The sequence below is a fragment of the Crocuta crocuta genome, unplaced genomic scaffold (genome assembly GCF_008692635.1).
Source record: "Crocuta crocuta isolate KB4526 unplaced genomic scaffold, BGI_CrCroc_1.0 scaffold551, whole genome shotgun sequence".
NCBI lineage: Eukaryota > Metazoa > Chordata > Mammalia > Carnivora > Hyaenidae > Crocuta > Crocuta crocuta.
The window spans coordinates 706,987-728,893 of NW_027530969.1; the positions used below are offsets into that span (position 1 = coordinate 706,987).

The following is a 21,907-nucleotide window of genomic DNA, read 5'->3' on the forward strand; positions in this document are numbered from 1 at the left end:
GGCGCTACCAAAATAGAATTCATAACTTCAGGTTTTGATTGGAATCTCAGCTGTATTAATATCAGGAAATAAAATTTTCTCCTCTCATTTTTAGACAGGCTGTTACTCTTCTAATGCAGGGTTGTTTCTAATTTAGATTTCTAGGAAACCAGGGAAAGTATATTCTTTTTGAATCCAGTTGTTGGCTAAGCCAGGCCTTTGAGCTTCCTGGTGACTTGTGTGGGAAAGTGTTTCTAAGCTATCAATAAAGCAGTGCATTAATAATAATTGTTATTTTGAGGCACCTAGGTGGCTCATTCAGTTAAGTGTCCAACTTGATTTCAGCTCAGGTGATGAGCTCATGGTCTTGGGATCGATCCCACCCATCAGGCTCCACGCTGAAGCTCAGAGCCTGCTTGGGATTCACTCTTTCCCTCTCTCTCTTTGCCCCTCCCCAGTGCTCTCTCAGACTCATGTGTGTGCACATTCTCTCTCTCTCTCTCAAAAATAAACATTTTAAAACTTATTATTATTTTTCCTCTTTAAACATATTGCATTTTATTTTTTAAAAAAAGTCTATTTCTTATTTTGTTTAGTACATATATCTCTTCAGCCAAAGATCATTACTGATGGTTATCAGGCATTTGTTTCACACTTTGTTAATTTTATAAAATGATTTTCATCAGGTGTTTCTCACAAAAGCCCTGAGTGGTAGGTGAAAATCATGATTCCACGGATGGGAAAACTGAGGGACAGAGAAGCCCTGAGCCTTACCTCCTGGTTAGAATATCCTGCTTCTCTGATCTGTGTTGTAGGTTTTTGTATGTTTGGTTTTTTTGTTTCCTTTTTTAAAATATCCCTGCCTTTCTGCTGTAGAGAATGATTTATATATTGCAACAGCTGATGTTTTTCTTCTGCAGAGATATTCCAATGCCCTTAGTCAGCTCAGGAGTAGAGCATGGCAATTTGAGAGAGCTGGCATTTGCAAGAATGAAAGACCTTGGAATACAGGTAAGAGTCCAGCCATAACTGTTGAGATCAAAATAATCAGAAACACAGGGCACTTAACTTTAATGCACACAGACAGACTCACAAGTTTGGTCTGAAAGCTTTCATATACTGCAGGCATTGTTACTAGATGTATGTAAAACATGAAGTGGGAAGTAGTGGTTGCAAAGTCTGCATCCTCTTCCTCGTGCCCCTCTGCTTTCTTCTAAAAGAGTACAAGTTTGTCGATTTAAGGGTTGTTTTTTCTACCTACTCAGGTGCCATCTATGAACTCAACTCTATTTTTTAAATTTTGAAGTTTTTTTTTTTTTTTTGAAGTATTGGGGGTTCGGTTCTTGACTAGTGGAGATAGAAGATATGAATATACATTTGAAGAAACCAGGATTATGTGTGTAAAATGATTGATTACCAAACAATGCTGTTGCCCACATATTCCAATATCCCTTGCCCCACTCCACCCCTATTCAGGTACTTACTTACTTTAGATATTTACTCAACACCTTCTTTCTTCTGGCCTTGAACATGCAGAAGAGGCCAGGAATCTGCAGCTTAACAGTCTCTGCAAATGATTCTTAAATCACAGTAAGGTGATTATGACATAAATTCACAGTGCCCTAGAAACTCCTTCTTAGAGCTACTAAAGAGGAAAAGCCAGAAGCAGGGTCAAGGCCTGAGCAGTGATCCCTGGGCTCTGCCTTCAGCGATTCAGATTCATTAGGTCTGGAATAGACCTGTGGGATGTTCTCCCACAGTGCCCTTCTCTGCAAAAAAGAAAAAAAAGAAAGGAAAAAAAAAGGCACCACAGCAGTCTTTCCAACTTCTAAATGATACTATAAAATGATGAAGATATTTAAAAATTTGGCATTTGCTTTTTACTCTTCTGTATACATATTTTTGGGTTCTACTTACAGGTACAGTTATATACCCTGGGTAAAGCTATTTCCAGATTTTAGGCCATATGTTATTTGGGTATCATATATTGATCTTTGAATTCTAAGCTTGTTTGTAAAGCATTACTATACTAACTTCATACTTTGTTTTCCTCTATCTTCAGATTTATTAAAGATGGTTTTATTTTTAAATTTATTTCTTATTATCTCATTGAAAATTATGTCCAAACTCAATTTTGAGCTCAGGGTTTGGTGGAAAGACATAAATAAAAATTGAATTAGTTACCCAGTTTTGTATTTGCCCTTTTCCTCCACTTTTTTTTCTTCAGTGTCGAGATGTGAGAACCAGAGAGGTTGGAATCCAAGAAATTCATCACAAAGTACGGCCATACCAGGTTAGTTTCTTTATTTTACAGAGAGATTAGGTCCTGTTCATAAATTTTTGTCAAGCCTGGACCCACATTTTCTTACCAACAGGACTAATTCCTAGAAGTTAATAAGTAAACTAAGCAAAGGGTAATTGAGGATCAAATATAGATGTTAAGACAGGAAAGGCAAATATGAGGGTGGCTGAACTGTAGAAGAGATAGGTTAGGAAAACCAAGTCTGAACTTCATTCTAGATCAGCATTGTCCACTAGAACCTTCTGCAGGGTTGCGAATGTTCTGTAATCTTTGCCATTCAATATGGTAACAGTCCATTGTGACATGTGACTGTAAGCACTTAAAAAGTGGCCAGTGCAGCTGAGGAACTGAGTTTTGACTTTTAATTCAAATATAAATAGCTACATGCAGCTAGTGGCTACCTTCAGGTAGAGCTGAATGTGATCTGTTTATCTTTGTGTGTACTACAGCTATTAAATTATTGCCCATTGGTGGTAATCAAATAAATAGAGGGCCCTGATCAATAAGGGTTCCACAAAACTTAAGCCTAATGCCTAAAAAGTGTTCTTTGTTTGTAATGAGTTAACTTCTCTCCTGTATACCACTAATGCCTAGCTAGATGCCACACTTTCTGTGGGAATTAGCTGTCTTGTGGAAGCCCACTTGAGAAAGATTAGATGATATTTGCATTGATATTTCTGTTCTCAAAGTGCATTGTTTCTTTAATTGATATTTTTAACATCTGAGGCCTTTTGAGGAAAAAAGTAGACCCAAGCACAGTTAATCATTTTTCCAGGTTCTTGTGCAATCCAGTTAGTTAGCAGACATTAAGTTTGAGAGGAAATAAAAGCATTAGTCTGAGTTGTTCACCTCATTACTGGTACAGTCAGCCCATCTTCAGAATGTGTCTGTGTGTGACCATGCCCACATATGTAGGTTTCTCTGTGAATATTCTTATATATTGCTTCTGTACATGCAAAATTCAAGGGCCACTTGAACAACGAGCTGAAGAGTCAAAAGCCAATGTAGATTGGTACCACAGAGCTTCCCCCTATAGGCTACTCCCTCTCCAGTGCTTGAATTTTCTTTAACGTTTAATCTTATAACTAGGCATAATATTTTAAAGGCCCTATGGGATGCCATACTTTCTTAAAATCCCATCAAGGAACAAGTGACCAGTGACACATTTTTTCCCCTAAAAGCAGGTTTTAGTGGAAGAAGTAAAGGCTAGAAAATGAAACCATTGAGGACCTGACATTTTGGGGGCTCAGTGGTGCTCCCAAGAGCTATACATGTGACATAATGTGTAATTTACCTTAGAGACTCTTCATGGAGGATCAGAGATTTAAGTGCATAGAAGCATTTACTGAGCTGGATCTCTGTAAGTAAGAATCTCAAGGTTAATGAAGTTCAAATATTTATGCAATTATACATTTATTTTCCTTTTATAATATTCCATGAACAAGTTATGAGCTCTTTTAGACATTGATATTTGAAAGTAGAAAAGTAAAAAGAAACATAATTCGTGATTATTCATTATCCTTAATTGTGTCTATTAATCTAAATAAATATTATAATTATAAAAATGAATTTTCTCTAATTTAAAAAACTTTGTGCATGTGGCTTTTTATTAAACAGGTTGAATTGGTAAGGAGAGATTACGTTGCAAATGGTGGCTGGGAAACATTCTTATCATATGAAGACCCAGATCAAGACATTTTGATTGGCCTCCTAAGATTACGAAAGTGTTCAGAAGAAACCTTTCGTTTTGAATTGGTTGGAGGTGTTTCCATAGTTCGAGAGCTACATGTATATGGAAGTGTAGTCCCTGTGAGCAGTCGAGATCCTACTAAGTTTCAGCATCAGGTATCCTGTATTCCATTTCTATTTTACTGTAATTAAAAACTTGCCCAAAGGAGGAAAAGAGAAAAGGAATGGGCAGAGGGAAGGGGCAAAGGCAGAAGAGGAAGGAGGAAGTGGGGAAAGGCAAGGACAGAAACTGAGGAACTAATATTGTATGTTCAGGGATGTTTTCTTTTGGGTGTGAAAGAGGAGGAGCGAGAAACAAATTTGAGACTCAGGTAGAATATAGTATTAGATTGAACCATGAAATTGCTATTTTTGAAAGTCAGAAATGGCCTAATACCAGCAATTTCATATGATTCAACTGTGTATTATGAAATCAAAGCAGATGATAATATGAAAGCACTTGTGAAATATTAAAGCTCTTCATAGATGCAATCTATATCTGACATATAGTGTAATTCTATTCCACTCCCCACAAACAACCTAAAAAAACTCAGTCTTTAAAATTTCCAGAAAATGGCTTAAAACCACTATTGGTGGATATAGAGTAGACCCCAAACTTAGTAATTTAAGAATATTGCCTGGTTTCAAAAACCTTTTAGAAATTGTAGGGGTGACTAATAGATCCAAGATTAGATGCCCCAGACTTTATCACCTGGAGATTGCCTAGAGCTCATTTAAAAAGAGACAGGAAGTTGAGAGGCAATTGCCCCCTTGCTGTGATGGGATTACATCAACCACAGAATACCTTTTGATGGCTTTTGTTGCAAAATTATTCCCTTTTTTACTAGTCTGCTACAGTGTATTTTTGGTATAATTGAATGGTTTTTCCTACTCCCATGCATTTTTTTTTTTCGGTCACTCTTATTTTAGCAGATTTTAGTAACTACTAAATATTAGCCTTTTTGTTGTACGGACCCCTCTTAATGACTTCCTTCCTTCTCAGTTCCCTAACCACATCCTGTGCTCCTTCCAGGGATTTGGCATGCTTCTGATGGAGGAGGCAGAAAGAATAGCTAGAGAAGAACACGGATCTGGGAAAATAGCTGTTATATCAGGTAACTGATATAAAATTCATGATTCATTCACATTTTAACTTTGTATCACAGTTAAAACTATCTCAGCCCTCTCTTGCCCCTATTTATGATTAATCAGAATTGGGCAGAGTACAACAGTGAAAGACTTGTGCTCACACACAGAATTCCTGTAAGCAGTCTGGTGGAGTAGAGCTTTCAGAAGCACGGAGTGGCAAGACCATGAATCGGTGTCCTATCTTCCTTGCTGTCACACCAGTCATCTGTTTCCCCCACTAGTCATCGTGGTCACTTCCTCTCTTGTGCTTTGTGCCCAGTTAGTCTGTCTGGGAAAATGAAATTTGGTGATATGGATCCAAGGAAAAGTAAACCTGTGTGGCTGTTATCAATACTGTTGTTCAGAAAGCTAAAATGGAACCTCAGTTGCCAGTACAAGATATTTAAAGACAAAGTTCTTTGCTCTTTAAATATTGTTCTCAGTGACTTTGCTTCAGGGAACAGCTTTCCCTTCCTTGTAACTTTCCCCATATTCTGTGTGGGACATCAGATAACTGGGGAAGTGGGCACAAAAAGGAAATTCTAGTGTGAGAGAAAAGAAATAATATATATACCATTTCACTCCTACTTTTTGGTACTATATCCCAAAAATTGCTATTCCTAATAAGCTAATGTGGTAAAAGCCATGATTAGAACATGGGTTGTTTCTCCTCCAGGTCTATTTTCCCATTACAAAACATGCTCCATTCTTAAAGGCAGATTATTTTCTTTTAAGATCTTTTAAATAATCTTTTCTGAAAATGAAAGTTGAAATAAGTTTTTAAAAAATCAGTAAGTTTTTGCTAATCAGTAAATCAACACCCTTGCCCAGGTTTTTAATGTAACAACCCAGGCTCGCTTAATCATTTAGTCTGGCTATGGTTTTTTGCATTATCCAGATTAATAAAACATTTCTTAACATGGGTAGGTCTATATATTTTTCTCTATTACCCTTAATTTCACTAAAAAGAGGATCACCTGATTGATACTGATATTTGTAATAAAACATGTTTACCTCTCAGTTGTCTAACCTGTGGTTGTCCAGAAGTCAGCCTTTCCTGCTCCCCGGAGAGGGAGACTTATTCTACACACACACCTCTGAAGGGTTGTGAGCACCTGAAATTTCAGTGGTCCCTTTCGCTTGAGCACTGTCAGTATGTTCAGCACAGTACTTCTCAAGCTTTAATGTGCTTGTACATCACCCAGGGGTACTGTTAAAATGCAGATTCAGGGGGCGCCTGGGTGGCTCAGTCTGTTAAGCGTCTCACTTTGGCTTAGGTCATAATCTTACAGTTTGTGAGTTCGAGCCCTGCATCGGTCTCTGTGCTGACAGTTTGGAGCCTGAAGCTTGCTTCCAGTTCTGTGTCTCCCTCTCTTTCTGTCTCTCCCCCCACTCATGCACTCCTTCTCTCTCTGTCTCTCTCTCAAAAATAAACAAACATTAAAAAAAAATTTTTTTTAATGGAGATTCAGTCTGGGGTGGGGCTTGAGAGCCTGTGTTTCTAACCAGCTCACAGTGATACCTCTGCTGATTGTGTCTTCAGACCACACTTTGTATAGCAAGATTTTCATAATCTCTTCCAAACCATTAAGGGAAAGGATAAGGCCCAGGGGCCCTGTGCAGTCACGTGGTTTTCTGGTATCTGTGGGAACATAATCGATTTTAACCAAAGAACATTGGTATTCTATTACTTCTACACATTATTTCATTAGCCTTCATAATATGTGTCTATTTTTAGAAATGTTACATGCAGAGAGGGCCCTTGGCTTGCCTGAGATTGTATTCAGGCACCCTTAAGAGCCTCAGTATCTGCTATTTATGAGCAGGGTGTCCAAGTGGAAATTAGGAAATGTCCTCTTTCTAGCTTTTTATCATAATCTAAATAATAGTCGATTTCAGATCATCTGCTTGTAGAATTTTTAAAGTAATAAGAAGAGTCTTGCTGAAAAAAGCTAAGAAGAACTTTCTCCTTAACTGCTACAATAGGACTACTAGACTTAACGTATAGGGGGTTCCTTTGAGCTAGTGGGTTTCGGGAAGAGAATCCTGGATTGTCTTTTGGAACTAAAGTGAGTAGTTCTTTGGGAGGAAGAAAGCATGATTTCCTGTCTCTAGTCTCTCAACTGCATCATTGCTTTCTATTAGGGAAAGCACACAGGACCTTGACTTTCTCTTTGACTCAAGATCTGATCACTCTTCTAATGAAAAAGCCAAGAATATTTCTCTATGTATCATGTATTTTATTTCTCTAATTTAGTAATATATTACTGTTCAGTTAAGTTTCTGAATCAGACACCTGGGATGTCCATTATTCAGAACTTTGAGTAGTGCAGATTTAAAGTATGCATTATCATCACTTTATACGTAGCTTTTGTCTTTCCATGTTTGTTGATATTTCACTTCGGTCTTTCTGCTTTGATTATAATGGGGGAGGGTGTGTGTGTGTATGTGTTTTAATTAGTTTTTGTAAAAAGTCAAACAGGTGTTCTCCATAAACTGATCTTGGAACAAAAATCTCTTTATGATTGCAGTGGTGCTGTGTTTATTCACAGCGCTTCATTAGATGTGTGGTATAGGAAGAGACAGTTGGTGGAGAGAGAGTTTGGATTCCATTCCTGTGTTGACAGTAGCCCTCACTCCTTGTGATCTTGGATAATTTCACATGATCTCCATGGACCTTTCTTCCCTAACTAGAGACAACTGGGATAGGTTATCTTTTACAATTGTAGTGGTCTGGAATTCTGCTCTTTAGTGTCTTCATCTCTTTTAGTTCTCAACATAACCACTTATGTTTTACTGATTACATTTTAAGTAGATTCTTTCCTGAAATCATGTTTAATTTCGTTAGTAGTTGAACTCAGTCTCCTTGTATGTTAGAGATTTGAGGATAAAAATCATAGTTTCCTATAGGTAGGTTATCCTATGATTGGTGGATACACATTGACAGTTTGGTGCTTCTTTGTGACCTAAGTGTCCTATGTTTGTTTGTTTTTTTCTGACTTTGTCCTTGATTTGTAAATCCATCCTTGTTCTGGTCTGTAGGCTTTTGTACACAGTGGTGGCCTACATGTTCAGTCCTGGCATAACTAGTGGCTTGAGTAAGGGAGAGACAGGTCATTTATCATTCTGGTTACAGTGACTGTAAGAGTAATGTACTTATGTAGAGTTTTGTTTTTTTTTAATTACATTCTGATTCATTATGACTTCCCCTCAACTTGCCAGCAGATTTTCTCTGTTATTTGGATTTATAATCTTTGATTCTGCCTCTAGACAATATGATTAACTGCACAGTAGATCTGATTTGAATCACTAGTCAGAAAGACTCCATGTGTTCTATTTTTCCCTGTTAAAAACAAATCAGTTTTTATCTTTGTTACCTCAATATATTTTGTTTATAGAAGGTACATACATATTTTACAGCTAATTTAAACTTTTTTAAAAGATTGACTTTATAGCTACTTGAGGAAAATGACAGTTTTTTGTTTATTGGAGTCAAGTGAAGCACTTAGACCTTTAAGATTATTCATTCTATTTTTTTAAGTATATGTAATTGTCTTAGTAAGTAAACTGTGTTTCAAAGTTAACCATCAACTCTAAATGTGAAAATTAAAACAAGAATGAAATGTTTGGCTTCATCAACATCAAAACAACTAAGTGTATTGAGTGTCACCTATGTTCAAGGGACCAGAGTTGGGAGGGCAGATTATGGAAGTATGAGGTGCCTCCCAGTCTTTGAGGGGTGTTGAGATTGGGCTGCACAGTTAACTCAGTCTTCATCTCACAGATTATCCTTAACTGCAGAGGAAGATAAATTTTTCTTTCTACTTAGACTATATCTCAACTCATGATTCTCATGATTAATGGCTTCAGAACAAGAAAATAATCTTTCTCTACATACAAAAATGGTTAAACCGATAAGGTAAGAACAACCAGTTTATAAAATAATGTGTGGGCAGTTAATTACTGCTAAATAGCTAGACAATTAATTACTCCCTATTATATCCAAGTACTTTAGTATCTCTCACCAATTTATGTAGCTTCTATCAACGTACATCTTTTTGAGATTAACAAATTGTACCTACTTCAAAGCCATGATGTTTATCTATGTGGATGCTTATCTCTCTTTAAATATGTTAGGGTAAAGCTGTTTTTTCCTCTTCCTGTCTTATGGTGTCAAGTGCAGGTGATTATGCTGTAGAACCTAACTACAACATTTGAAATGCCATCACTAATAATCACCATGGAAACTGGATATCTCTGATGTTACACTCCCCGTACCATTTCCAAAAGGGCAAATATTACTGTTGATAGCTGCTGTTTAAAAAGCCACGTAATACACCCAACAAAATGATTTTTTTTCTTTTGGCAATTTTGGCTAGGTATCAGATCCAATCATGTTCTGTTTCTATTTGCCAAGCTAATTACTATGCAGCAAGACAAACCGCTATTCCCAAGCTCCCCCTAGTACCTGCGTCATAAGCAGCATTCTCTTTGTGTTCTTTCAAGTAGAAAATTAATATGGCCATTGGCCAAGAATTGTACAAGGCTGATAGATCACACAGTGATGGTAAGAAATGAGGAAAATGTCTGAATAGTTGATGACAGAAATCCACTGAAGTCAGAGACTGCTAGCCATTTTATTTAAACCCATTAAACAGGCAAAAAAGAGAGAATGGGAGAAGATAAATGTATAGGATGAATAATCCTTAAACCTTAAATACAGAATAAACGAGTCACTGTGGAGAAGAGATCATTCTAAAATCATGATGCTCAGAATATGATTCTAAAGCTATATCTGCAATTCCTGCTAGTAAAAAAAAACCCAACATGCCTATGCCTTATATAATCCAGGATGGTTTCCTGGGACTGAAATTAATGGTCTTGTACCCAGAGCCAGTATTTAATGACATGTGGGCAGAAAATAACAGTCATTTGGTTTCATTAAACTACAAATGGCTTAGATTTACTTACTGAACCCGAGAAACTTCACCTGTATTCCAGGCTGCAACCCATCTCCCTTTACTTAAGGTGAAGGTAGTTTTATTCTCTTCATTATAATCTAGGCGAAAAGAAGCGTACATTTGTAACTAGATCTGTCTGGTAATGGACTCCTAATCCTTACCAAAATGCCTAGAAAAGCTTTTCCTCATTTTGGCTTATCTATTTGCTAAGGACACAGGAAGCCTGCCAAATGCAAACCAGTTTGTGCCGCCTGTACCCGTGTGCTGTGTGCATAGGACTTCTCAGAAAGGAAGGGGAAAGATTGTGTGCTCTTTTGTAGTTTCTGTTTCATCCCTTTACATAATTTATCTTGTAATAAATTATCCCCTAATGAAATGCACGTTGTTAGGGTTTTGTATATTCCTCTATTTCTTCCACTTTGGCATTCTAACAATTAACATATTTTTTAATGTTTATTTATTTTTGAGAGAGAGAGAGAGAGTGCAAGCGGGATAGGGGCAGAGCCAAAATCTTGACCTGAGCCAAAATCAAGAGTTGGCCACTTAACCACCTGAGCTACCCATGTGCCCCCATATTTCTTTTTTGGTGCATGTTCCAATGGGATTTTATTGTGGTGGTGGGTAGTATCTTTCTTTTTAAAGACAGTAGATAAAACACAAACTATTGCTTTGCTATAAGAATTTTATTTTTAAATCAGACTAGCAATGATGACATGGAATACTGTTTCACTAGCTAAGAAATTAGCTAAATATTTGCTAACTGGTGTGTGTATTGCAGCTGGACTATGGAGGCATGATTGCATAGCTCTTCCCAGGACTCTGCATTCCCTGACTTGGTATTCATTCATTTGTAGAGGAATCAGTTACCAGATTGTAGTACTTTGCATATCGAGTGCATTATACTCATCCCTCTCTCTCTGTATATCGTGACTGTAATAACTAATGTATATTTTCCAAGTATTCCTGAATAGGCCACTAGAGTGAGTTTCCACTGTTTGGATCTTGTTAGCAACTAAGTTTATGGTGATGTTTCCTAGGCAGAAGCTAGTGATATGAGTAGGTAGTAGCTTGTTGGCACAGTAGGAACAGCATCTGGCAAGCGCTGTTTCTTTTCCCAGGTCCATGCTATCAAATCTCCTTTTATCTCAGAAATGTGCACATTAATGTCCCAGAGGCCAACCCTGCTGATGTTAAAACATGCTTAACATTTGTATACTTTTTCTCCCCATCCTTGTTCCTCTTAGTTTATAGATAAGAGAATTATGATTGTGTACCTCTGCTTGGGAAGAGGAATAGTGCTGTATGATGTGGCTCCTAATAATATTCCTGAGAGGTCTGGAAGTTTTGATATAAGTGACTGCATTTATTGTAAAGTTAGATGCTTCACGGACTTTTTTCTGAGGAAGGAAGCTTTCTCCAGAATTGTCTAGTCTAGACTTCTCATCATCTTCTGTCTGTCACAAAGTCTGATTTTAGTTTGTTGCAATATTAACTCCTTATCAGTGTAACTTTAATATGATTGGTACTGTTCTTTTCTATAAATATCTGACATTGCTCTAATCCATTCAATTTTTGATAAAACTTCTCTGTTTTAGATCTTTTAGAGGCAAGGATTTGGCAATTTCTTCCCCTTTGGGAGAGCAGATCACTAAATAATTCTGGGAAACATTGATGCTGTCTTCCTTAGCAACCAAGATACTGTTTTTATAGCGTCTTTTAGTTTAAGCATTTCTAATTCCAGCAGGACATAACAGGCAGTTTCTTATTCTTTTTATCACATGGCTTGAACTGTTGTCTCTGACTCACATTCCTGAGACATTAACTGGTGGATTTAGGGTTTCAGATTATGGCCATTGGATAATTTTTCCTTATCCCCCCCATCCCCATCCTCTACCTCCCTAAGCATCCAGTTGTCTGGTTTGTCCACCATTTATGAATGAATCACTGATGTTTGGTATACCAGTCCAGAAGCCCCCAGATATATATCCTATGTGCTCTGTTATCTCTTACTGCAAATCCTACTAATTAGTGGTTGTTTTGGTTATCTCTTGTGTAGCACATCACCCCAAAATAGTGGCTTAATACAACAACGATTTTATTTTCTTAGTGATTCTGTGGGTCAGAAATTCAACTGGGCACTTCTGTTTCATGATGTCTAGGGCCTTGGCTGGGGTGGCTTAAATGGCCATCAGCTGACTAGGTTGGCTTGTCTGGAGGTTCAGTTCTAGCTGCTAATGAGTGCTCAGTTGAGACTGTCAACATGAGCACCTTGGTTATTTTCCACATGACTTGCATTTCTCATAGCATGAAGGCTGGGCTCTGAAAGGAAGGGAGCAAAGACTAGGCTTAGAAGTCCCAGAACATCTTATATACATTATCTGTTGCTGTGTTATAAATAACCACAAAGCTTAATGGCTGAAAACAAGCAGTCATCACACAATTTCTGCAAGTCAGAAATCTAGATGTGACTTAGCTAGGTACCTTTGGCTCAGAGTATCTCATAAAGTTACAGTTAAGGTATCAGCTGAGGCTATAATCATTTCAGGATTCAATCAGGGTTGAAATATCCACTTTCAGTTTTACTGTGTGGTTTGACACACTTAGTTTCCTCATGGGCTGTTGGTCTTCAGGCCACGGTTTCTCACCATGGCATGTACGCCTCTCCATAGGGCTGCTAATCACGTGGCACCTTGCTTCCCCCAGCAGAGTGATCATAGAGACAGCCCCTTGAGATGGAAGCTACAGCCCTTATATGTACTCTTAGAAATAAGTCGACAAGTCCAGCCCATGGTCAACGGGGACAGATTATGCAAGTCTGAATACCAGTAGACAGTGAACTTTGGGAGTCGTCTTCGAGACCACCTACCACAGTGTGACTTATGCCCCATTCTGTTGGTTACCAGACTCACTGAACCAGCCCAGATTTAAAGAGAGAGGAAATACATCTACTTTTAAAGAGAAGATCTGGTGGCAGCCATTTTTGCCTACTAAGTTAAATATGTTTTCATTAACTTGGGATTAATAGTTATCCAGTCCCTTTCTACAGAAAACTTCATTTAACCTTCTCCCAGGATAGACTGGGAGTTCTTGTCCCAGACCCAATATCAGATTTTCATAGAGCCAGTCATGGCAGCACAGTTATACCTAACACTGTCCTAAGCAGACTTTGGCAGACCCCCCAAGTAGCCCCTGCATCTGACCTTTTGTCTGCCATCTCTCTTCCATGAGGATATTTCTGTATTTCCCTTTATAAGCCTATCTAAATGTCTGATCCTTTAGATCTATGATACTGGCCACTTATATCTTTCTTCTAGGTTATGGAATATGGACCGTGCTTGGGCTGAGGGTACATGGTTTCTCTCTAGAGATCTCTTACCCTTATCTACATTCCTGTCCCCAAACACACCCCTGAAAATAGTTAATGGACCTTAAAGTCTTTTTTTCCTCAATTTGGGGAGGTAGTAAATTCTATATGACTTAAAATTTGCCATTATAAACATTTAAAAATTTTTTCTTTTATTTTACTGTGGGGGGGGGACAAAAGCGAGGTGGGGGAGACAAAATGAATGAATGAATGAACGAACCAACAAATCTTAAGCAGGCTCCACGCTCAGCACAGAGCCCAACACTGGGCTCAATCCAACCACCCTGGGTTGATGACCTGAGCCAAAATCCATCCAGGCGCCCCTGCCATTATGACCATTTTTAAGTATACAATTCAGTGTCATTAGTTACAGTCACAATGTTAAACAGCCATCACCACTGTTTCTAAAACATTTTCATCACCCCAAACAGAAACTGTTGTTATTAAGCAGTACTTCCAATTCTCCCATCTCCCCAGCCCCTGGTAACCTCTAATCTACTTTCTGTCTCTGTGAGATATATGGCCTTTTGTGTCTGGCTTATTTCACTTAGCATAGTGTCTTCTAGGTTTATCCATAGATAATGTGAATAGTTTAATGTTAATGATAGAACATTAAAAGATTTTGCTTACTTTACTAAGACTAAACAATATTCCACATGTGTATGGGGTGTGTGTGCGTGTGTGTGTACACGTGTGTGTGTGTGTGTGTGTATATATGAACATTTAATAGAAATCATAGGTAAAGCCATCTAGTCCTGGGCTTTTCTTTGTTGGAAGGTTTTTGATTACTGATTCAATCTCCTGACCTGTTAAAGGACTAAATAAACCTGTGTCTCTTTGAGTCAATCTTTGTAGCTTGTGTTTCTAGGAATTTGTCCATTTTCTCTAGGTTATCCAGTATGTTCGTGTACACACATCCATATTCTTCTCGGTAGTCTCTTATAACCCTTTTTATTATTTATAAAGTCAGTAATGTCTCCTCTTTCATTTCTAATTTTAATGATTTCAGTCTTTTCCTTTATACTTTTTTCATACTTTAAGATTTCAATCTTTTTAAATTTATTAAGATTTCTTTTATGACCTGATACACGATCTAAGCTGGAGAATGCTTCATGTCCACTGTGGAAAATGCATATTCTGCTGTTGCTGAGTTGATGTGTATATGCCTGTTAGATCTAATTGGTTTAAAGTGTTCTTCAAGTCCTCTATTTCCTTATTCATCTTCTGTTTTATTTTTTAAGCCATTACTGAAAATGTCGAAGTCTGCAATTCTTGTCATAGAAGTATTTATTTCTCCCCTATATTCTTTTCATTTTTGCTTCATATATTTTAGGGCTCTGGTGTTAGGTGTGTGTGTGTTTATAATTGTTAAATCTTGATGAATTGAACCTTTTGTCTCCTGTATCATATAGTAATTTTATTTTTAATTTTCTGAGGAGCCTCCATACTGTTTTCCATAATCGCTACACCAATGTACATTCCTGCCAACAGCGCACAAGAGTTTCCCTCTTCTCCACATATTGCCAACACTTGTTCTTTTGTCTTCTTGATGACAGCCAGGCCAACAGGTATGAGGTCGTGTCAGTGAGGTATTGATTTGCATTTCCCTGATGAGTAGTGATGTTGAACAGCTTTTCATGTAACTGTTGGCCATGCGGATATCTTCTGTGGAAAAATGTCAATTAAATTTCTCTGCCCATTTCTTTCTTTCTTTCTTTCTTTCTTTTTTAATATTTTTATTTATTTCTAGGAGAGAGAGAGAGAGACAGCGTGAGCAGGGGAGGGTCAGAGAGAGAGGGAGATACAGACTCTGAAACAGGCTCCGGGCTCAGAGCCGGCAGTCAGCACAGAGCCCGACATGGGGCTCGAACCCACGAACCGCGAGATCATGACCTAAGCGAAAGTCAGACGCCTAACCGACTAAGCCACCCAGGCGCCCCTCTCTGCCCATTTCTAATCAGATTGATTTTTGTTACTAAGTTGTAGAAGTTGTCTAAGTATTTTGGATAGTAATTCCTTATCCAATATATGAATTACAAATATGCTCTCCCATTCTGTAGGTTGTCTTTTCCTTTTTTTGATTATTTCTTCTGCTGTACAGAAGCTTTTTAATTTAATGCAGACCCCCTTAGTGATTTTTCTTTTGTTGGTTGTGTTCCTTTAGTTCTTTGTACATGGTTTCCTTTAGCTCCTGAGCATATTCAATGCTCCTGAGGGCTGCAGGCCTCCATTTGTGTAGTGACTTTTCCAAACTGTTTTTGTAAAGTCAGCTCTTTGTTGCATGTGGTCACTAAAGTTTCTGTTCTCTCTGCAATCAGCCTATGACCTGACAGATTTTCTTAAATGTGTAGATCTTTAAAAAGGGGGAAGGGTGGTGTATGTCTCTTCAGATCTTACAACAAACACCCCAGGGAAGCCAGTGCAGCAAGAAGAGGCCAATACAAAGGCATTACTTCCTCCAGGAGCCTCCAAACCATACAAAATACACAGCCCCAAGTTTTTAAAGGACAAAAAAGGCTTATTGCCCATTGTGGCTTCAGCTAGCTGCTGTAGGAATGGAGGAGAGTATGTGGTTACTCCTTCTCAGAGTTCTGCAGGTCCTTCAGCAAGCACCCCCCTGGTTGTTATGAATCAAGTTCTAGTGTCTCAAAATGGTTGGTTCTATTTTTTCCAGTTTAATGGTTGTTTCAGTGGGGAGATTGATCTCTGGAGTTTCCTACTTGACCATTTGATTTTTTTAAAGTCTTTTTTTTAAAAGACTGTAAGTAGGCCTTTCTCTTTCCGCCATCTTGGAACCTGTGGAGGCCTGCTGGGAACAGGACTCCTGAAATGACAAATATGTCTGTAAGATTGTGGTCCAAAGCCATTTTTGCTGGCTATAAACGGGGTCTCAGGAACCAGAAGGAGCACACAGCTCTTCTTCTTAAAATTGAAGGTATTTATGCCCAAGATGAAACTGAGTTCTATCTAGGCAAGAGATGTGCTTATGTGTACAAAGCAGAGAACAACACAGTGACTCCTGGGGGCAAACCAAATAAAACCAGAGTAATCTGGGGAAAAGTATCTCGTGCTCATGGAAACAGTGGCATGGTTCATGCCAAATTCTGAAGCACCCTTCCTGCTAAAGCCATTGGCCACAGGATCCGTGTGATGCTGTACCCCTCAAGGATTTAAACTAACTGAAAAGTAAATAAATAAAGGTGTAGATTTATTCTCTTGTAAAAAAATAAAATAAAATAAAAGACTGTATGTAGAAGGGATCCCACTTTCAGGTTGCAGATGGCACAGTCTAACTTCTGCAGAGACACACTAATGATTTGGAATATGAGCAAAGTAGTGAGAATGATCTGTGACACTGGTAGGAACAGAGCTGGTCCATCTTTGAGTTAGAAGATTGTGGGCTCTCCTATGTCAGATACCCTTATGAGAGGAAAAAAACCTTTCTAAGAGCTATAGGATAACCCACCACTATTGTCATCCCTAATTTAGATTCTCTGTAACTGCTATACAGGTTATCTACTTTTATTCTTTGTGTTCACTATTACCTTGGTATAGGCATTTCAGAATGGATAGAGGAACATTTAGGCTGCTTGGTAGCAGGTTGGATCTTACACTTCTATTCAGATATTATCTGAATATCTTCCAAGATGATGGAGAATAAGGTACTAATGTGCTATATTAATGATTTTCAGTAATCAACTGCTTTGAAGAACTAAGATTATATGTGGGTAATTTTGTAAGGTGTTTTGTTTTTTTTTAATATAGCAAAGGGGAAGAAACTCTTTCAAAGATTTAAGGTCATTGAGTTAATTGGTTCATTTTCAGACATTCAGAATAAAAACCTTTCCCCAACTCTCCTGTGTTCACATTGTTGAAGAGTGAAATAGTGCCATCCAACTAAGAGATTAATGAGATGTAATAAAGTCTCATTTTAGTAGCAAATGAATTTAATGAATACATTTGCCTTGTATTAATGCTGTTAGGCACATAGCAAGCACTCAATAAATAGTTGATTAATTGAACCCAAAAGTAATTAAAACAGTTTGTTTTTATTTTACTGATTTTTTTTTTAATGATTATGAATCATCATCTCAGTCTTTTGCACCTACAGTTTTATAACATATTCCTGAAGTTTGGCTTCAGGAATGTGATGTGGGCTGAAGGTAGCTAAAGAGCCTGGTCACGAAAGCCACATCACAGAATATTACTCTAGGCATGTGTCAGGATACTCTCTTTCCACCTTATCTCATGTCATCATATCACATCTGGCAAAGCAGTGAAGCTAAAACATTTATCCTGCCTCCAAGAGTAGGAAAAAGGCCCCCACAATATAGGTGAATTTGGGTTGTAGGTTGCAGAACTTGGAGGATAAAACAAACCAGGCATTTGGACCACTCCCAATCCTCCCCATCCCGAATGCTCTACTGTAAACAATGCTATCGGGCATCCTGAGGACTGCAGCATATTGGTTCAAGTCCTTACTCCGTAGCCCACCAGGCTTCGCAGAGACAGCAGGCCATCAGGTTGAGAACTCAATTACTGGTACAATCCATTGCATCTCTTTTCAAGGGCAGGAGCAGTGTTAACGCTGAGGCCTGTGACACAGTCTGGCTACATCAGTCCAGGAGGCAGACAGACGTCAGCTGTGAAATGTAATTGCTTGTTGTTGGCCAACTAACAAGAGGAAAGTTACTGTGAGGAGGACTTTTCAGAGCCCTGCTCAGCACAGAGGGGTGAGGGGAGCAGGGTGTAGCCTGTACCCAGCCCAGGTGGTGGCCTGACCTCCTCCAGGCTGGCTAATAGTGCTTTTACCAGCCTGTTCTGCAGATTGTAGAAATGCAGCAGGGGCTTGGAGGTGGGGGAGCTGTCCAGAAACAAGAGGCACAAAGAAATACAAACGAGAGTATTTTTGCCTAGTTGTTTTAAGATGTTGGAGTTCAGACCTGGAGGTCAGACTCCTTTTCCCAAAATACTTAAATCTTCCCAGAGGGTCCAGAAGTAGATTTTCTATCTCAGCGCTACTGCATGTTAGTGAAAACAAAGATAGGAGCCTGAAAATATACCTTTCTTTCAAAAAAGCACAAAGCCTGAATGCCTCTTCTCAAGTTGTAATGGTTTCTAGGGCCCGTGCCCTGTATGAAGGCAGAAATAGCTCAGGGAGCCTGTATGCTCAGTTGGAATCATGACTGAGGAATGCTTAGTGGCACCCCAGTAATGCCATTCTTTTCCGCAGCTTGGGAAATCAGGGCACACTCTGTTGAACTTTACAGTTATCCAAGGGCTGTCTAGTCCTGTGTTAGCTGTAAGGAGCTGCTTCTCTCTCACCTCTGCAGCTGGTTTTGGTGGACAGGTACAGGTTGTAGCTGTTTTAGGATGTAAAGCACGTTGACCAGCCATACATCTTCAGTCTGGTAATTAATGGTAAAGAATATATCATCATCTTAGTCTCCAGTGACCAAGCTGAGCAGAACTAGAAGGAAAGCAAATGTATTTCATGACTTCACATGAGTAGAAAGCTAGAAGCTTTAGCAGTCTGGTAGATTAATTAATCATTGTTGAAGCTGGGTAATGGATATATGGAAGTTTGTATTTCATCTCTATTTTTACATATCTGAAATTCTCCATAATAAATTAAGTCCATGAAAATGGTATCTGCTTTGTGAAATTAGAAAATAGAAAAAGCCAAAACTATTTATTTAAAATGTGGGGGCAATTTTTTATAACAGATAACTATAAATCAGAAAGCTGCCTCTAAATCTTTAACAAGGTAGGAAATCTGAAACTAGATAAAGCCCTGCCCTTAATGCCTTTTACAATGAGTTATTTTCACTACCTGTCACCTAACATACAGCCCCAATTTTTTTTCTTTTTTTTTTTTTAAAGACATCACCCGGGGACACACTTTTTTGTATGTTCCAAATGTAATAACCAAATACAGTACAATATATCTGCCAGCATTTATTGCATGTTGATTGTATGCCAGGCGCTGTATTAAGTTCTGATGATGGAAGTCCTTGACTTCAAAGAGCTTATGTTCTAGGAGGGGAGATAGACACGCAAGTCAAATAAAGCATAGTGTGACGACCAGAACAGGACTGTACGTAAGGGATGCAGCTAGCATGGAGAAGGGGGTTATGAATTCTAGCCTCTTTGTGGGTGGGAGAAGTATATGCACAAGTGTCCTGGCAGTGGGTTTGTCCAGGTTGGGGGTTCAATGTGGAGTGGGCCACTCATCCTATTCCTTCTATTCTTATTTCACTGAATTCTCTAGACAGATTGAGCTCTTAAAACACATTGAAGCATCTATTAAGTGGGGTACCCCTCTTGAGCCTTTTTTTAAATTGAGATATTACATGCAATAAAGTACATTTTAAACATACCACTTGATTAATTTTTGCATGTGAATTATATTCCCATGTAAGGACTAGATTAAGATGGACCTTTTTCAGCCCTCTAGAAGACTCTCCTTCCCTCTTTCAGTTCATGTCATCTTCCAGATGTAACCAGGGCTCTGACTTCTAGGACCGTAAAATTAACTTTACCTGTGTCTGTACTTTGTGTTGACAGGATCTTTTATATCTGCTTTCTTTCATACATGTTAGGCCTTTGAGGTTCATCCATGTTCATACGGATAGTGATAGTTCCTTTTTCCATTGCTGTGGGTGAAAATATAATTTATCCCTTCTACTACTGTTAGATGTTTGGCTTATTTCTTGTTTGGATATTATAAATAATGTCTTTTGTTGGATGTAAGCCTTCATTTCTCTTTTCACTCGGCAGTATAATTGCCGGGTTATAGGATATGCTTCTGGAACAAGAGCTTTAGGAGACAGTGCAAACAGTAAAGTGGTTGTACCCCCTCTAGGGGTTTTGTGCTGTCTTCCTGTATTCAGTGGGTCTGTGCTATTACTTGACCTATATTCTGTGTTTGTTCCCCCCTTGCCCTATCCCAAGTCACAATGTTGAACAGAAGTAATGATTAGAATGCCAGAGACAAGATGAAATTGTGCAAGATGGAGCATCAGTAATCCTTTTTTTTTTTTTTTTCATTTAAATTCTAGATAACATCCAATGCAATATTGGTTTCAGGAGTAGAATTCGGTGATTCATTACTTATGTACGACACCCAATGCTCATCCCAACAAGTGCCCTCCTTAATACCCATCATCCACCCACCTCCCTTGGCCACCCCTGTTTGTTCCCTGTCATTAGGAGTCTCTCGTGTCTTCTCAGTAATCCTTGAATTAAAAGGGAAATTGTCCAGTGACCTGTCATCACATGACATAGTTCTGTTACTTCCATGGTGTCAGCTTCAGTTCCATTTTCTAAACAATGAAGAATTTCAAAGAGGATAGGAAACAAAACATGGTGGGAAAGCTCTATTCTTAAATAGCAAATGTTTGGGCTAAAGAACTAGGCTAGACTTGAAAGAGCTAACAATTATTTGATTTCATGCACAATACTCATAACTAGGAATACAACGTGAAGCACGAGGTAAATAGAATTTGTACCACTTAGGGAGGCAAATGGCAGCACAGGCCACCGTAGGGAGAGCTCTGGGGGGCAGAACACTGTAAAGAAAACCGCTGTTGTTTTCATTCACATTACACATGATACTCTGTGAATACCTAGGCTACTGACACCAGGGTGTTTCCACACATCAAGCAATTCTGCAATACCAGCTGTGTATCCTGTAATTTAACTCCATCCTGACACTGTCATCCTGGAGACAGCATCAGATCCTACACAGGTTAAGTGCTCAGGCCCACAAAAATGTCCTCACTTCAGGTGCCAATTGCAAGTCCAGGTTGTTACTGGTGCTTCTCACCTATACGTGGAGGTTTCTACCACCCCCTTCTTAGGTTCAATTAAACTGCTACAGGGAACAGCATAAGCAAAGACATGGAAGCTAGTAAAAGAGGCAGAAATGTGCAGAGAACTTAAAAGTTCACCAAGACTGAAGCATAATTTTTAAGAAGATAGGTGTAGCAAAAGACATAAAGCTCAAAATGTAGTAAGGTACCAGATCATAAAAAGCTTTATAAGAATAACAGCTAATGTTTCCGAGGAATTAGCCTTTTTCAGACCCTGGACTAATCACATTTCGTCGACTATCTCATTTAGTATTCACATCCTTAAAACGTTAAGTATGTTATTACAGAGGATAAAATAAAGGTTCAAGGAAATTAAGTAACTCACCCAGGCCACAGACCTGTAAAATGATGGGCCCAGATCAAACTGATCCAGAGCCTGTCCCCTCTTAACCACTCCAGTAGACACTACCATATAAGCCATGCTTTATCCTCCCGTGAGCTCAGCATCTTCTCGGGGACAGTATTAGAGGGATCGCTTAGGATAGTGTTTCTAAAACATATGTAGATCCCTTTTAAAGAAAGAAAGTTCATGGATCTTTAGTATGGACTTAAATCAGCTAAATTCTTTTAC

At 38.5% G+C, this 21,907-nt stretch overlaps 1 protein-coding gene and 1 long non-coding RNA gene across 4 annotated transcripts in view; one reads left to right on the forward strand and one right to left on the reverse strand.

The window, feature by feature from the left end:
- The window catches only part of LOC144236082 (uncharacterized), a 17,372-nt gene extending 11,030 nt beyond the window's left edge, over positions 1–6,342 (reverse strand). Inside the window, exons 1-4 of one of the 3 annotated variants that reach the window (XR_013336406.1) lie at positions 6,152–6,342; positions 5,260–5,422; positions 3,576–3,639; positions 1,468–1,748 (exon numbers count right to left, since the gene is read on the reverse strand). This is a non-coding gene — a long non-coding RNA (uncharacterized LOC144236082). Of the gene's footprint in view, positions 1–1,463; positions 1,749–3,575; positions 3,640–5,259; positions 5,427–6,151 lie in introns of all 3 variants that reach the window. The other 2 variants (XR_013336405.1, XR_013336407.1) reach the window with 2 other exon arrangements.
- ELP3 (elongator acetyltransferase complex subunit 3) overlaps positions 1–21,907 on the forward strand; it is an 85,077-nt gene that overhangs the window by 61,372 nt on the left and 1,798 nt on the right. The window contains exons 11-14 of the mRNA XM_077769687.1: positions 900–990; positions 2,207–2,272; positions 3,899–4,126; positions 5,043–5,124. Coding sequence (XP_077625813.1) covers positions 900–990; positions 2,207–2,272; positions 3,899–4,126; positions 5,043–5,124 — 467 coding nt within the window. The remainder of the gene's footprint in view (positions 1–899; positions 991–2,206; positions 2,273–3,898; positions 4,127–5,042; positions 5,125–21,907) is intronic.